Genomic DNA, 17,453 nt, shown 5'->3' on the forward strand with positions numbered 1-17,453 from the left:
TTTAAATTAAAAATTTAGATCTGCCTTAAAAAAGACAGGGCGGGCCGTGGACTGAATACACTACAAGAGAAATAAATTTATCAGATAAGCATAAATTATGTTTTCTCTTGTTAAGTGTATTCAGTCCACGGGTCATCCATTACTTATGGGATACCAATACCAAAGCTAAAGTACACGGATGATGGGAGGGACAAGGCAGGAACTTAAACGGAAGGAGCCACTGCCTGTAGAACCTTTCTCCCAAAAACAGCCTCCGAAGAAGCAAAAGTGTCAAATTTGTAAAATTGTGTGAAGTGAAGACCAAGTTGCAGCCTTACAAATCTGTTCAACAGAGGCCTCATTCTTAAAGGCCCAGGTGGAAGCCACAGCTCTAGTGGAATGAGCTGTAACGCTTCCAGGAGGCTGCTGTCCAGCAGTCTCATAGGCTAAGCGTATTATGCTACGAAGCCAAAAGGAGAGAGAGGTAGCCGAAGCTTTTTGACCTCTCCTCTGTCCAGAGTAAACGACAAACAGGGAAGAAGTTTGACGAAAATCTTTAGTTGCCTGCAAATAGAACTTCAGGGCACGGACTACGTCCAGATTATGTAAGAGTCGTTCCTTCTTTGAAGAAGGGTTAGGACACAGTGATGGAACAACAATCTCTTGATTGATATTCCTGTTAGAAACTACCTTAGGTAAGAACCCAGGTTTAGTACGCAGAACTACCTTGTCTGAATGGAAAATCAGATAAGGAGAATCACAATGTAAGGCAGATAACTCAGAGACTCTTCGAGCCGAGGAAATAGCCATCAAAAACAGAACTTTCCAAGATAACAGCTTAATATCAATGGAATGAAGGGGTTCAAACGGAACACCTTGAAGAACTTTAAGAACTAAGTTTAAACTCCACGGCGGAGCAACAGTCTTAAACACAGGCCTAATCCTAGCCAAAGCCTGACAAAAGGCCTGAACGTCTGGAACTTCTGCCAGACGTTTGTGTAGAAGAATAGACAGAGCAGAAATCTGTCCCTTTAACAAACTAGCAGATAAGCCTTTTTCTAAACCCTCTTGTAGAAAAGACAATATCCTAGGAATCCTAACCTTACTCCATGAGTAACTCTTGGATTCGCACCAGTATAAATATTTACGCCATATCTTATGGTAAATTTTTCTGGTAACAGGTTTCCGAGCCTGTATTAAGGTATCAATAACCGACTCCGAGAAGCCACGCTTTGATAGAATCAAGCGTTCAATCTCCATGCAGTCAGTCTCAGAGAAACTAGATTTGGATGATTGAAAGGACCCTGAATTAGAAGGTCCTGCCTCAGAGGCAGAGACCATGGTGGACAGGACGACATGTCCACTAGGTCTGCATACCAGGTCCTGCGTGGCCACGCAGGCGCTATCAGAATCACCGATGCCCTTTCCTGTTTGATCCTGGCAATCAGTCGAGGAAGCATCGGGAATGGTGGAAACACATAAGCCATGTTGAAGACCCAAGGGGCTGTCAGAGCATCTATCAGCACCGCTCCCGGGTCCCTGGACCTGGATCCGTAACAAGGAAGCTTGGCGTTCTGGCGAGACGCCATGAGATCCAGTTCTGGTTTGCCCCAACGATGGACCAGTTGAGTAAACACCTCTGGATGGAGTTCCCACTCCCCCGGATGAAAAGTCTGACGACTTAGAAAATCCGCCTCCCAGTTCTGTACGCCTGGGATGTGGATCGCTGACAGGTGGCAAGAGTGAGACTCTGCCCAGCGAATTATCTTTGAGACTTCTAACATCGCTAGGGAACTCCTGGTTCCCCCTTGATGGTTGATGTAAGCCACAGTCGTGATGTTGTCCGACTGGAATCTGATGAACCTCAGTGTTGCTAACTGAGGCCAAGCTAGAAGAGCATTGAATATTGCTCTTAACTCTAGAATATTTATTGGGAGGAGTTTCTCCTCCTGAGTCCACGATCCCTGGGCCTTCAGGGAGTTCCAGACTGCGCCCCAACCTAGAAGGCTGGCATCTGTTTTTACAATCGTCCAATCTGGCCTGCTAAAGGTCATACCCTTGGACAGATGGACACGAGAAAGCCACCAGAGAAGAGAAACTCTTGTCTCTTGATCCAGATTTAGTAGGGGGGACAAATCTGAGTAATCCCCATTCCACTGACTTAGCATGCATAATTGCAGCGGTCTGAGATGCAGGCGCGCAAATGGCACTATGTCCATTGCCGCTACCATTAAGCCGATTACTTCCATGCACTGAGCCACTGACGGGCGTGGAATGGAATGAAGGACATTAGAAGTTTTGATAACCTGGACTCCGTCAGGTAAATTTTCATCTCTACAGAATCTATAAGAGTCCCTAGGAAGGAGACTCTTGTGAGTGGTGATAGAGAACTCTTTTCCACGTTCACCTTCCACCCATGCAACCTCAGAAATGCCAGAACTATCTCTGTATGAGACTTGGCCCTTTGAAAGCTTGATGCCTGTATCAGGATGTCGTCTAGATACGGAGCCACCGCTATGCCTCGCGGTCTTAGAACCGCCAGAAGTGAGCCCAGAACCTTTGTAAAGATTCGCGGGGCCGTAGCCAACCCGAAGGGAAGAGCTACAAACTGGTAATGCCTGTCTAGAAAGGCAAATCTTAGGTACCGATAATGATCTTTGTGAATCGGTATATGAAGCTAGGCATCCTTTAAGTCCACTGTGGTCATGTATTGACCCTCTTGGATCATGGGTAGGATGGTTCGAATAGTTTCCATTTTGAATGATGGAACTCTTAGGAATTTGTTTAAGATTTTTAGGTCCAAGATTGGTCTGAAGGTTCCCTCTTTCTTGGGAACCACAGATTCGAGTAAAACCCTTGCCCTTGTTCCATCCGCGGAACTGGGTGCATCACCCCCAATACTAAGAGGTCTTGCACACAACGTAGAAATGCCTCTTTCTTTATTTGGTTTGCTGATAACCTTGAAAGATGAAATCTCCCTTGTGGAGGAGGAGATGCTTTGAAGTCCAGAAGATATCGCTGAGATATGATCTCTAACGCCCAGGGATCCTGGACATCTCTTGCCCAAGCCTGGGCGAAGAGAGATAGTCTGCCCCCCACTAGATCCGTTTCCGGATAGGGGGCCCTCTCTTCATGCTGTCTTAGGGGCAGAAGAAGGCTTTCTGGCCTGCTTGCCCTTGTTCCAGGACTGGTTAGTTTTCAAGCCCTGTCTGTAACGAGCAACAGGTCCTTCCTGTTTTGGAGCGGAGGAAGTTGATGCTGCTCCTGCCTTGAAAGGCACGAAAATTAGAATGTTTGGCCTTTGACTTGGCCCTGAGGAAGAGTATGACCCTTACCCCCAGTAATGTCAGCAATAATTTCTTTCAAGCCGGGCCCGAATAAGGTCTGCCCTTTGAAAGGAATATTAAGCAATTTAGATTTAGAAGTCACGTCAGCTGACCAGAATTTAAGCCATAGCGCTCTACGCGCCTGGATGGCGAATCCGGAGTTCTTAGCCGTTAGTTTGGTTAAATGTACAACGGCATCAGAAACAAATGCGTTAGCTAGCTTAAGTGCTTTAAGCTTGGCCATAATCTCATCCAATGGTGCTGTGCGAATCGCCTCTTCCAGAGACTCAAACCAGAATGCTGCAGCAGCAGTGACAGGCGCAATGCATGCAAGGGGCTGTAAGATAAAACCTTGTTGAACAAACATTTTCTTAAGGTAACCTAATTTTTTATCCATTGGATCCGAAAAAGCACAACTATCCTCCACCGGGATAGTGGTACGCTTAGCTAAAGTAGAAACTGCTCCCTCCACCTTAGGGACCGTCTGCCATAATTCTTGTGTGGTGGCGTCTATCGGAAACATTTTTCTAAACATCGGAGGTGGGGAAAAAGGCACACCGGGTCTATCCCACTCCTTGCTAATAATTTCTGTAAGCCTTTTAGGTATAGGAAAAACGTCAGTACACACCGGTACCGCAAAGTATCTATCCAACCTACATACTTTCTCTGGAATTGCAACCGTGTTACAATCATTCAGAGCCGCTAATACCTCCCCTAGCAATACGCGGAGGTTCTCAAGCTTAAATTTAAAATTAGAAATCTCTGAATCCGGTCTCCCTGGATCAGATCAGTCACCCACAGAATGAAGCTCTCCGTCCTCATGTTCTTCAAATTGTGACGCAGTATCAGACATGGCTCTCACATCATCAGCGCGCTCTGTCCTTAACCCAGAGCTATCGCGCTTGCCTCTTAATTCAGGCAATTTAGATAATACCTCTGTCATAACAGCCGCCATGTCTTGCAAAGTGATTTGTATGGGCCTCTCTGATGCACTTGGCGCCACAATATCACGCGCCCCCTGAGCGGGAGGCGAAGGTACTGACACATGAGGAGAGTTAGTCGGCATAACTTCCCCCTCGTTGTCTGGTGATAATTTCTTTACAGATATAGATTGACTTTTATGCAAAGTGACATCAATACAATTAGTACACATTTCTGTGGAGCTCCACATTGGCCTTCAAACTGTGTCAGACATGTTTAAACAGACTCGCAATAAGACTAGCAAGCTTGGAAAAACCTTTCAAGTAAATTTACAAGCAATATAAAAAACGCTACTGCGCCTTTAAGAAGCACAAAAAAAGACGTCACAGTTGAAACAACAAAGAACCAAATCAGTTATAGCAACCAAATCTTCACAGTAAATATATTAAGTTAGAAGAGTATTGCACCCACTAGCAAATGGATGATTAACCCCTTAATACCCAAAAACGGATAATCAAATTAACAATTAACGTTTATCACAGTCAAACACACTGTCACAGGTCTGCTGTGACTGATTACCTCCCTCAAAATGACTTTTGAAGACCCCTGAGCTCTCTAGAGACGTCCTGGATCAAGGAGGAAGAAGCAGGAAGACTGAAACTGAATTTTTACTGCGCAAAGAAGCGCTAAAATAGGCTCCTCCCACTTCTATTACAACAGTGGGAAACCTCAGTTAAACGCTTCTATATAGAAATAAACAACAGCCATGTGGAAATTTTCATGCCCCAAAAGATTTATCACCAAAGTACCTCACAAAAAACGAATAACATGCCAGTAAACGTTTTAAACATACACTTTAAATGTTAGATAGTGTTATTAATAAGCCTGCTACCAGTCGCTTCTACTGCAGTTAAGGCTTATACAATACTTCGGTATTAACAGTATTTTCTTAGTCAAATTCCATTCCTTAGAAAATGACTTATTGTACATACATTCATCAGCCTGATACCAGTCGCCGCTGCATTTAAGGCTGTACTTACATTACATCGGTATCAGCAGTATTTTCTTAGTCAATTCCATTCCTTAGAAAAATAATTTACTGCACATACCTCGTTTGCAGGATTCCCCGCATGCTGTTCCCTTTCTGAAAGTTACCCCACTCCTCAGAATGTGCGAGAACAGCCAGTGGATCTTAGTTACTTCCGCTAAGATCATAGAAAAACTCAGGCAGATTCTTCTTCTAAATACTGCCTGAGAACAAACAGCACACTCCGGTGCCATTTAAAATAACAAACTTTTGATTGAAGAAATAAACTAAGTATAAAAACACCACAGACCTCTCACAACGACCTATCTAGTTGAGTTGCAAGAGAATGACTGGATATGACGTGTGAGGGGAGGAGCTATATAGCAGCTACTTGGGTGATCCTCTTGCAACTTCCTGTTGGGAAGGAGATATAATCCCATAAGTAATGGATGACCCGTGGACTGAATACACTTAACAAGAGAAATATTCACAAAGACCAATTATTTTCTGTAGATAATTATTTTGTAATACCTGTATTTAAAAAGACCACACTTTCAAATGACAGTTGGAGGCTATTCTTAACACCTCACCCTAGGTCCGCTGTCTTGGGGTCACACTTGACTCTGAACTCTCATTCACTCCACATATACAAGCGCTCGCCAAATTGTGCAATGCAAACCTACACATTCAACCCTTACTTACTCAAGAAACTACAAAAATTCAAATTATTAACCCTAACCTATAAAGCACTCAATCTCGTTCCCAACTATATTTCCTCTCTCATACCCAAATACTCCCCGGCGTGTCCTCTTCAGTCAACCTCCAACCTACGTCTCTCCACTCCTATTATCTCTAAGTCCCCCTCCCGTGTCTAAGACTTCTCACGTGCTGCTCCTGTCCTCTGGCACTCTCTACCCTGCACCATCAGACTGTCTCCAACCTTGAAAAGCTTCAGATGCTATTTGAAAAACTACCTATCAGATGGGGTTTTCCTTCTCTTGCCTGCTTTTCAATTTAACCAAAATAAATCATAAACTGCCTTGACTCACTGCTGCTACTACAATCCACGTGACAAGCTACCCCAAACCTTATGTCTCTGCATCCTCAACCTATAGACTGTAAGCTCTCCGGAGTAGGGCTCTCTTCCTCCTGTACAAGATCTGTATAGTCTGAGGATCTTTTTGTCATTTTAAGCAGAATTAATTTGCAGAACAGTACTGCTTAGCAAAGTTAATCTTGTTTTATAATGCATTAAAAATGTTGTAGAGTGCTTTTACTCAGCACTTTATTTTAAAGCTCTAAAGTACCCACTGATCATGTCAAAACTATTAGAGGCATTATCAAAAAGCTGTAATTTCCATTTGAATCTACTCACAAAATGATTCACAAGATTACATTTAATTTGCCCATGACCCCCAGTGGATGTCACGTGTAGCAGCACTGCATATTGCAAGCCAACACCCCTGGTTGTTAATCATTGCACTAGAGGGTCAGCATCCGTGGCTCTCCAGATGTTTTGGAACTACATTTTCCATTATGCCAAGACATTCTTTAGGCTGTCTAAGCATCATGGGAAATGTAGTTCCAAAACATCAGGAGAGCCAAGGTTGCCGACCCTGCACTAAACCAAATGCAGCAAAAACCTCAGTCATAATATAGTGAAAATACTCAGATTTAAAGGGACAGTGTACACCAATTTTAATTTAACTGTATGTAATAGACACTACTATAAAGACTAACACAGATACGGATATAAAAATCCAGTATAAAAACTTTAAAAAAAAAAAAAATAATAATCAAGAAGCTCCAAATTTAGCACTGTTGGCGAGTTTAGGTTGGAACACCAACTAAAAGGGGCTGGGAGCAGACCCTTCCCCCCCCCCACACCGCATATGAAAAGATACATTTTACAAACAGAAGCAGTCTGTATACATCAGTATACATCTAAACCTTTGGGGCTTGGTTAGCAGTCTGAAAATCAGCACGTTATTTAAAAATAAGCAAAACTTTTTTTTTTTACAAAAACACTCCCAGATGGGCTATATAAATGGATAATCTACAACACCTTTATGCAAAGAAAAATCTAGTGTACAATGTCCCTTTAACTGGCACAGCTCCTAAATATGTAAATCATAGGTATGTTGTACACACAGATTTGATTTTTTTTTTAAATGATGGAAAGGAACAAGCTGCTATGAGGATACATTTTCATTAGTTTGACTTCACCATAACCAGCAACATCAGCCAGGCACATTAACCTTTTAAAGCCGTTATGCCGTTCCATTCCGTCATAATTAGACTGGGCTTTAAAGCCGTTATGACGGAATGGAACGTCATAACTAACGGCTGTCCTGAAGCCTTCTGTGCTTCAGGGATTTAATCGCGGTCTGGAGGGCGTTCCTAGGATTGTAGGGACGCCCCCCAGATGCGATCCAATAATTGAAATCTCGCGATCGTATGCACGATCGCGTAGTTTCAATTTGTCTACATCGGAACAGTTGTTCCGATGTAGGCACTTTAACCCTGTCACGAAAGGGTTAAATCCTGCAGCGGATGTAAACACAGATGCTCAAAGTGAATAAATACCTTGAAAATGCTCCAGCAAACAAAGATGCAAAGAAACAAAACAGAGAGGCAATCTGTTGCAAAGTTTTGCATAGATATATGCGGCATAATGAATTGCTATTAAAATAACATATTCGGGATTGATATTAAGTCAACACAAAAACTTTTTTTTATTTTTTTGTACCTTCGTTGTTGATTGAAGTCTCAGTTGTTACATTTGTACCCAAAACTGTGCGACAAGCACCTAAAGACATAAAATAAATAAAACCAAAGAGCAAAAATTAGTATTAGGTGTTGACCTGTTAGATTCAAAAGGCATACATGAGAAATTCAGCTAACTCAAGATCCTGCCATAGATAAATGTTGCACACACATACATGCGTACATAGCATTCCACTGCAGTACTCAATCGTAGCCAGAAGGTTAAAAAAAAAAAAACACACAACAAAATGGTTAACTTTTGATTAGCTATAATAAAAGAATATGGTAAAATGTAATACTAAGGAACAGTGAAGTCAAAATTAAAAAAAAACTTTCATTAGTCAGAAAGGGCATAAAATTTTAAAGAACTTTACAATTTACTTTCTTCATAAAATGTGCTTTGTTCTCTTGGTATTCTTTGTTGAAAGCCAAACTTAGGTAGGCTCATATGCTAAATTCTAAGCACTTGAAGGCCGTTTCTTATCTCAGTCTATTTTGACAGTTTTTCACAGCTATACAGCACTAGTTCATGTGTGGCATATAGATAATATTGTGCAAACTCCTGTGGATTCGGATTCAGCACTGACTGGCTAAAATGTTTTGCATAACCAACACGGTGATATTAATGTACGTGTTACCTCTGTACTTACCTTGTATCTAAGCTTCTGCAGACAGCCCCTTTATTTCAATTAATTTGATAGACTTTCATTTTAGCCAATCAGTGCTAACTCCTAGGTAAGGCCACGTGAAGTGAACGCAATGTTATCTATATAGCACACATGAAACAGAGCCGTCAGCTGTAAAAAAATAAAAACTTTCAAAATGCACTGAGATACAAGGCAGTTTTTAAAGGTTTATAAATTAGCATTATACCCTACCTAGGTTTAGCTTTCAACAAATAATGCCAAGAAAACAAAGCAAATTTGATGATAAAAGTACGTTTAAAATTACATGCCCTATCCATGAAACCATGAAAGTTTAATTTTGACTAGACTGTCCCATTAATGAGCATTATTTTTTCCCTGGCTAACGTACTGCCTTGCAGAAGCTCCTGGACACCCTCTATGGCAGAAGTGGCATTTTTCTCCAAGCACTGAGCTAGGCAGGAAAGTGCTTTGCTGCGGACAGTTGGAGCTTTATCTGAGCAGCGACTGAAGACCATGACTTGCAGAAGGAACTTGTGTTGCAGAAACTTTGATTTCTCTGGAGGTAAAGACTCATCAGGCTCCCTCTCTGGCATTTCTAGCAAAGAGACAGCCACATCCAGGGCAAACACTCTGTAAGATATCTAAAGACAGAGACGAGAACAAAACTATTTGCTTGTGGCACAAAGGTTAAAAAAATGAAAACAAATAAATTACATTTTATGTATTTATATAGACGCAGTGAACAAGGTTTGCTTTCATCAAATTTCCTTCGCGCAATTTAAGAGGGTATGTAAAAATAAATAACACAATTTATGCTTACCTGATAAATTTATTTCTCTTGTGGTGTATCCAGTCCACGGATCATCCATTACTTGTGGGATATTCTCATTCCCAACAGGAAGTTGCAAGAGGACACCCACAGCAGAGCTGTAATATAGCTCCTCCCCTAACTGTCATAGCCAGTCATTCGACCGAAAACAAGCCGAGAAAGGAGGAACCATAGGGTGCATTGGTTACTGTAGTTTAAATTTAAAAATTACCTGCCTTAAAATGACAGGGCGGGCCGTGGACTGGATACACCACAAGAGAAATAAATTTATCAGGTAAGCATAAATTATGTTTTCTCTTGTTAAGTGTGTTCAGTCCACGGGTCATCCATTACTTATGGGATACCAATACCAAACCTAAAGTACACGGATGAAGGGAGGGACAAGGCAGGAACATTAAACAGAAGGAACCACTGCCTGTAGAACCTTTCTCCCAAAAACAGCCTCAGAAGAAGCAAAAGTGTCAAATTTGTAAAATTTGGAAAAAGTATGAAGTGAAGACCAAGTTGCAGCCTTGCAAATCTGTTCAACAGAGGCCTCATTTTTAAAGGCCCAAGTGGAAGCCACAGCTCTAGTGGAATGAGCTGTAATCCTTTCAGGAGGTTGCTGTCCAGCAGTCTTATAGGCTAAGCGGATTAAGCTTCTTAGTCAAAAAGAAAAAGAGGTTGCCGAAGCCTTTTGACCTCTCCTGTCCAGAGTAGACAACAAACAAAGCAGATGTTTGACGAAAATCTTTAGTAGCTTGTAAGTAAAACTTTAAAGCACGGACCACATCCAAATTGTGTAACACAAGGATGGAACAACAATCTCTTGATTGATATTCTTGTTAGATACCACCTTAGGTAAGAACCCAGGTTTGGTACGCAGGACTACCTTATCTGTATGAAAAATCAGATAAGGAGAATCACATTGTAAGGCAGATAGCTCAGAGACTCTACGAGCCGAGGAAATAGCTACCAAAAAAAGAACTTTCGGAGGAGGCGGAGCTTGGAGAGCTGCAGAGCAGAAGTGTCTTGCTGAAGCTCCTGCAAATAAAAGTTATCAAAGTGAACAAAAGTGAATATTAGGGCTAGCAAATACTACAGCTACATCAGGCAAGTGTTTGGGAGACCTTTAGAAGCTTTTCTGGGCAGATTTTCGGAGGAAAAAGCAGAATCGGAAGCAGGCTGGTTGGGAGAACCAGAGCGATTCTCAGGAAAGTCTGAGGCTTCGGCCTACATCGGAACTTGGCAACAGCAACAACAAGGCCACAATAGAGCAGCTTTGCACTAGCCAGCTGGGGAGCATCTAGGAAGAGCCCAGGAGGGCTGATTACAGCTTATCATCTAAATAAAAAGGGACACATTTTTGGAAGGCCACAGCCTGAAAAGAAAGGTGCAGAGGCAGAAGGTAATATGCTACAGCTTTCCTCTATATTTATAATATACTTTCCCACTAAACTTGGAGCATAAGGGATTGATGGTAATCTATCTGCACGAGATTTATTAATTTATATAAGGTCCAGTGAACATAAAACAGCAAGAGTGTGGCCTGGAGATCACAGAGCCCCACGTGGGAACTACAACAGGCTTGTATGTCTAAATAACACAATTCAGGCTACATAACATATCTATGTAAATGTAGTATTCATCAAATAGGGGATTCATAAGTTTTAGGTTCTTTTCAATAAGAGTTGACATTTATAACATCTAAAAGTCTGCCTAACTTGACTGTGCAACTACAGGGGCGCTATCAGGACACGATTAGTAGACTAAATAAGCAGCTCTCAAAGGTCATATGACATTAGAACCTGAATTCCCTATCTAAAAAAAATCAAGATGATGTTCATTATTTTTGCAAATCTGGAAATGTTTTAAATGCGGTAGTAATAAAGGTCGGCCTGGAACAACTGAGAACTGCGGTAATGAGATAATACCCTCAGAAATGCTGTAATAGAGCTGAGATATTGGAATTGTGACCCTTCTTTATTCTTATATAGCTGACTGGCTGAGAACACCTCATAAGAGAAAGACAGAAAACTGTTATAAATACTCTGTAAGGAGGGAATAACCATAAAACAAAATGAAAAGCAGAAACCAATCCATGAAAGAATGTCTCTCAAAATCACAAACAAAGTTAAAAACATTGGATAAAACTACTTGTTCGCCAAAACAACACACCCTGATAGAAACCTCAGAGGAGGAAAATGGACATCAGGGAGATATTCCAAATAATGAACTTCTGAATCAAATAAAATCTTTTTTTCACGAAGAGCTAAAAACTGCCCTATATGATCTCAAGCAGGACATTAGGGATATTGGAGGTAGAACAACAGAAATTGAAAACAAGCTAGAAGATATTTCAGAAGAAATTCCCCAAATTCAGCATACACTTTTAGACCACTCCATTTACATTAAAAAGCTTGAAGATCAAGTAGAAGATCTGGAGAACAGATCCAGACGCTCTAACCTTCGAATCAGAAACCTCCCGGAGGACTATAAAAACTTACAAGCTGATATAACTGAAATTTTTCACCAATTAATGCCAGATACGGAACCCAACATGCTGCTAATGGACAGAGTGCATAGAGCTTTGACCAAACCCTCCCAATCCAAGACAAGGGATGTTATTGTCAAGTTACACTACTTTCATATTAAAGAAATGATCCTACAAGCAGCCAGACAAGCTCGCACTATTACATATGAGGGGCACAATATCCAGATCTTTACTGATCTATCGCCAATAACACTGAGAAGACGAAGGGAGATGAGACCAGTGGTGACAGCTCTCTTAAGAGAAAATCTAAGGTATAGATGGAACTTTCCATTCAAACTGATTTTTACCCATAAAAACATCACACACTCTTGCTCAACGTTGGAAGAGGGACTAATGATTCTATCTAAACTGGAAATCCAAGTTGAAGAAGGAGAGTCCCAAGCCACACCAAAGCCTTTGAGAAAGCCTATACAGAAGGACTGGTCTGTAGTAAACAAAAGGGGAAAACCCCAAAAAATGAAGCCAAATTCGACCAGAGAAGAGGATGACGACAGCTCTCCAGAGGAACCATCTACAGTAACATGACATTCTCCTTGTTGGATGTTGAGACCCATACTACTGCAGGAAGAGGTGGACTATTAGGAGAACTGTCCTAAGGATCACAAGAAGATAAATATAAGAAGATTTAAACTCGTTATCACCTAGACTTTCATGTTGCTGATATGAGGAGGACTAAATCCAACGTTATATCATGAGAGTCCAGGGTTCATTTATACCCTTTCCTAGTTGCTATATATTAGCATTTCTCACTTCCTATCACACTTTATTACCTAATATTGCTTTTTATTTGTCTTTCATATCTCAGCTTTTTGTTTTAGTATTGTTGATATCATTTGCTCATTATCTATCTTCATGAGATGAGACCAAAGAAATGTTGTCGAGAGTTCCAGAGTTGACCTAAGTTAATAGTACTTGTATTTTTACTGATGCGCAAGCACGCAGCAGGTTGTAAGTATTTATTTTGTTATTGTTTAAAGTTATGTACAGTCTCAAATGTTCAAATGTTGATGATGTATAAGACAGGTCCACAAAGAAACATCTCTAGAAACAATTTGACCAACATAAGCATATACCCAGATAGAAACTATGCACATTAAACTTATATCTCATAATGTAAGGGGGTTAAACACCAACATAAAAAGGAAAAAAGCGATTGCAGAATATAAATCCCAAAATGCCCACATAATTATGATACAGGAGACACACTTTACTTCAGAATCTACACCCAAATATTGGGATAAGAACTACCCATTGCAATTCCATGCACTTAATAACAAGAAAAGGTGTGGGGTGTCCATTCTCCTTCATGCCTCCCTAAATTTTAAGAAAGAGGAAATTCTCAAAGACAAGGAAGGGAGATTTTTAGTTGTAAAAGGCTCAATCCACAATACCCCGGTAATTTTAATGAATGTATATGCACCTAACGACAATCAAGGGCCCTTTATATCTAGAATAAGCAGACTATTATCAAGCTGGAAAAAAAGTAAGATCATCATAGGGGGGGACTTTAATTTGACATTAAATGATGATTTAGACAGAACCACACAAATAGCTGGCAAAAAAAGGCGATCAACCCCGGCACAGCAACTCCTAAAAGACCTACTCTTAGATTTTAACCTCATAGACAGCTGGAGAGCATTTAACAAAGGAGTTAGAGATTATACCTTTTATTCTACGGTTTATGGCACATATTCTAGAATAGACCTAATATTGGTTAGCCAGTTGCTCTTACCACTAATAACATCTGCTACCATACGCAATTGTGCATGGTCAGATCATGACATGGTGATAGTGGAGTTTGAAGGGATGATTAATCCACACAGAGCTAGGTCCTGGTCTCTGCACCCTAGCCTACTTCAAAATGACATACTACTGCAGAAGATACAAAAGCATATTAAAGACTTTGTAACTATAAATGAAGGGACCACGACAAATCCAAACTTTGTTTGGAGTGCACTTAAAGCCTCTTTGAGAGGGTTACTGATAGAAGAGTCAGGTAGACTTAGGAAAGCACACAACTCCAGAATAGATGAGCTTAGAAATGAAATTGATACCATAAGGGACCAGGTAGTAAAAAAGAAGCAAAATAAACTAGTAAAACTACTCAACAGCAAAAACGAGGAACTAAATCAACTTCTAGACAGGGAGGCGGTCCAATCGATCAAAGTGGTAGACACTAGATATTATATATATGGAAACAAGCCAGATAGGATGCTAGCGAACAAACTAAAGGAAATGACTAGGGCCTCCACTATTCCACAAATTCAAAAGGCTAACGGCCAAGTCACTAATGACCCACTCCAAATAGCAAATACATTCGCTGAATTCTATAATAAACTTTACAATTTACCCATTACCAAATCAGGAATTAGCATAAGGAAAGAATTAGACAACTTCCTAGGAAATAGTAAATTACACACAGTAACAGAAGAAGAATTAGATTCCCTAAATGCCCCTGTCACGATACAAGAAGTTCTACTGGCCATTAAGGAATTAAAAAGAAATAGGGCACCGGGCCCGGATGGGTTTCCAGGCTCGTTCTATAAAGATTTGCAACTATCGGTGGCTCCCTTACTGGTGACTTTATATAATAATATTTTACAAGGCGTAGATATCCCCCCAGATCTGTTAACTGCAAGGGTGACAGTCATTCCGAAGCCTGGAAAGAACACACAATATTGTCAGAATTACCGGCCAATCTCATTAATTAATCAGGATTTGAAATTGTTCACTAAAATTCTTGCAAATAGATTAGCCCTGCCCATTAGAAAATTGATAGATACAGATCAAGTAGGCTTCATCTCACAGAGAGAAGCTCCAGATAACACACGAAAAGTGATTGACCTAATTAATTTCGCGACAGTGAAGAAAGTGCCTTCTCTGTTTCTAGCTTTGGACGCAGAGAAGGCATTTGACAGAGTCAATTGGGACTATATGTTTGCAGTCATTCATAAAATGGGAGTCAGGGGGCCCTTCATTAATGCTCTAAAAAGAATATATTCCACTCCTGATGCATTCATTAGGCTTTCAGGATATCAATCAACACGAATTCAAATTCGAAATGGCACAAGACAAGGGTGCCCTCTGTCTCCCTTGCTTTTCGCAATATGCATTGAGCCATTAGCAGTGCTAATAAGAGATAACCCAGATATTGCAGGACTTAGGGTAGGAGATAGAGAATATAAAATATCCCTTTTTGCGGATGATGTCATCCTTGCAGTAACGAAGCCGCTTCTTTCCTTGCCAGTAATATATTCTATTATAAATAAATTTAGTCTATTATCGGGTTATAAAATTAATGAAAGTAAATGTGAAGCCCTTAGTACTCACCTCCCAAATACGACAAAGAAGTTATTAGAAATAAACTTTACGTTTAATTGGGTTAGATCATCCCTTAAATATCTAGGTGTTAATCTCACAAATGATATCAATAAACTATACAAAGAAAACTATACCCCCATGTTTTTACAGATTAGAGAACTTCTACTTAAATGGGCCAAATATAATATATCACTCTACGGGAGGATCATATCAGTCAAAATGACAATACTCCCTAAACTCTTATACTTATTCAGAACCCTCCCGATAACTATCCCAACTGCTGAGTTACATAACTTGCAAAAGGAAATTTTAAAGTACATCTGGCAGGGCAGGAGAGCAAGAATAAGCAAACAAAATCTGATGAGGCATAGGAGAAAAGGAGGGATTGGATTACCAAATCTAATTGCATACTACTATGCAGCCAGAATGGCACAGACCACACATTGGTATAGGATAGATCAAACACCCCAGTGGGTACAGTTAGAGAAAGACATCTTAGAGGTAGGAAGATTAGACACTATTCTCTGGGCGACGAAACAACATCGACCTTGGCATATTGAGGAATATGTCTCGATTAGACATACCACCTTTATCTGGGATAAACTAACCAAGACATACCCCATAATTAATGTTAGATCAAGACTGACACCATTAGCTCCAATCACTTCACTCATTAGCACACATATCCAAAAGAAATGGGAAAACAAGAGCCTTTATCGAATAGCGGACACACTCATAAGCAATAAAATACTGACCTTTTCCCAATACAAGGAATTAGGCACCCCAGAACAAAATGAATGGTATCATTACCTACAGCTCACATCTAGGGTACGAGAAATAATGGGATCAAATAAACCCCCATCTAACACCACATTAGAGACAATATGCCTGTCCAATACTCGTGGGAAGGGATTAATTGCACTATTATACCCATTATTTAGTGAGGGAATCAGCAAAGAGAAGAGTCATTTTATGACCAAATGGGAACAGGACTTAAACAGGACCTGGACATTAGAGACGTGGCTTTCAAACATTGATAGAGGCCTTTCATTCTCCCCAAATGCATTGCTAAAAGAAAACTATATCAAGGTTGTATATAAATGGTATATGTACCCCACAAGACTTACCAATGCTCAGATAGATAATCCCCATATGTGCTATAGGGGATGTGGAGAGACTGGTACATATTTACATATGTGGTGGCAGTGCGAGAAAGTTAAAAGAATATGGGACATGACATCAGCTTATTTAGGAAATATCCTTGAGACTGAGATTGATCTAACCCCAGAACAAGCCTTACTACACTTCCCTACAGAAGACATTAGTAAAAGACACCATAAATTAGTAGCAATGATTTGTACCATAGTAAGGATCTCTATAGCTAGATTTTGGAGGGGAGACCCCCCCACATTTGATTATATCGAGAAGAGAATCAACTATCACTACAATATGGCGAGTGCCTCAGCAGCCATACTGAACACTAGAAACAAATTTATCCAACAATGGGAACCATATATTATGCATATAGAAAAGGTAAATAGAGCTAGAACCTTAGCCACTTAGATAACATCAGAACCTAAGGTCTGTAAGGGAATATATCAGGGGAGTTCCAGATCACTAAGATTATTAAAATTAAACAGATATAAATATATGGAGGAAGGGGAAAAAAATTATATTGTAAGATGGGAGGCTAGTCCAGAATGCTATCCGACAACCCCTGAGATTTGAAGGTTACAGTTTGGGGTAAGGAATCTAGAGAGAAAAAAGTAAAAGATTTAAATTGTACTAATTGAATGTATAATGAGAGAAATAATTTGAAGACTGTATTGTTACTGTTTGATTGTTTATTTATTGATATTGATGATGTTACATGTTCATTTTACATAATATGTGAAAAATCAATAAAAAGATTTCAACAAAAAAAAAAAAAAGAACTTTCCAAGATAAAAGCTTGATATCTATGGAATGAAGAGGTTCAAACGGAACTCCTTGAAGAACCTTAAGAACCAAGTTTAAGCTCCATGGTGGAGCAACAGGTTTAAACACAGGCTTGATTTTAACTAAAGCCTGACAAAATGCCTGAACGTCTGGAACATCTGCCAGA

The 17,453-nt window shown here is 40.3% G+C and overlaps 1 protein-coding gene across 1 annotated transcript in view; it reads right to left on the reverse strand.

Annotated features, from left to right (window-relative positions):
- The window catches only part of NCAPD3 (non-SMC condensin II complex subunit D3), a 273,275-nt gene that overhangs the window by 212,410 nt on the left and 43,412 nt on the right, over positions 1 to 17,453 (reverse strand). Inside the window, exons 11-12 of the mRNA XM_053691510.1 lie at positions 9,055 to 9,307; positions 8,003 to 8,062 (exon numbers count right to left, since the gene is read on the reverse strand). Coding sequence (XP_053547485.1) covers positions 8,003 to 8,062; positions 9,055 to 9,307 — 313 coding nt within the window. The remainder of the gene's footprint in view (positions 1 to 8,002; positions 8,063 to 9,054; positions 9,308 to 17,453) is intronic.

The sequence above is a fragment of the Bombina bombina genome, chromosome 8 (genome assembly GCF_027579735.1).
Source record: "Bombina bombina isolate aBomBom1 chromosome 8, aBomBom1.pri, whole genome shotgun sequence".
Classification (NCBI taxonomy): domain Eukaryota; kingdom Metazoa; phylum Chordata; class Amphibia; order Anura; family Bombinatoridae; genus Bombina; species Bombina bombina.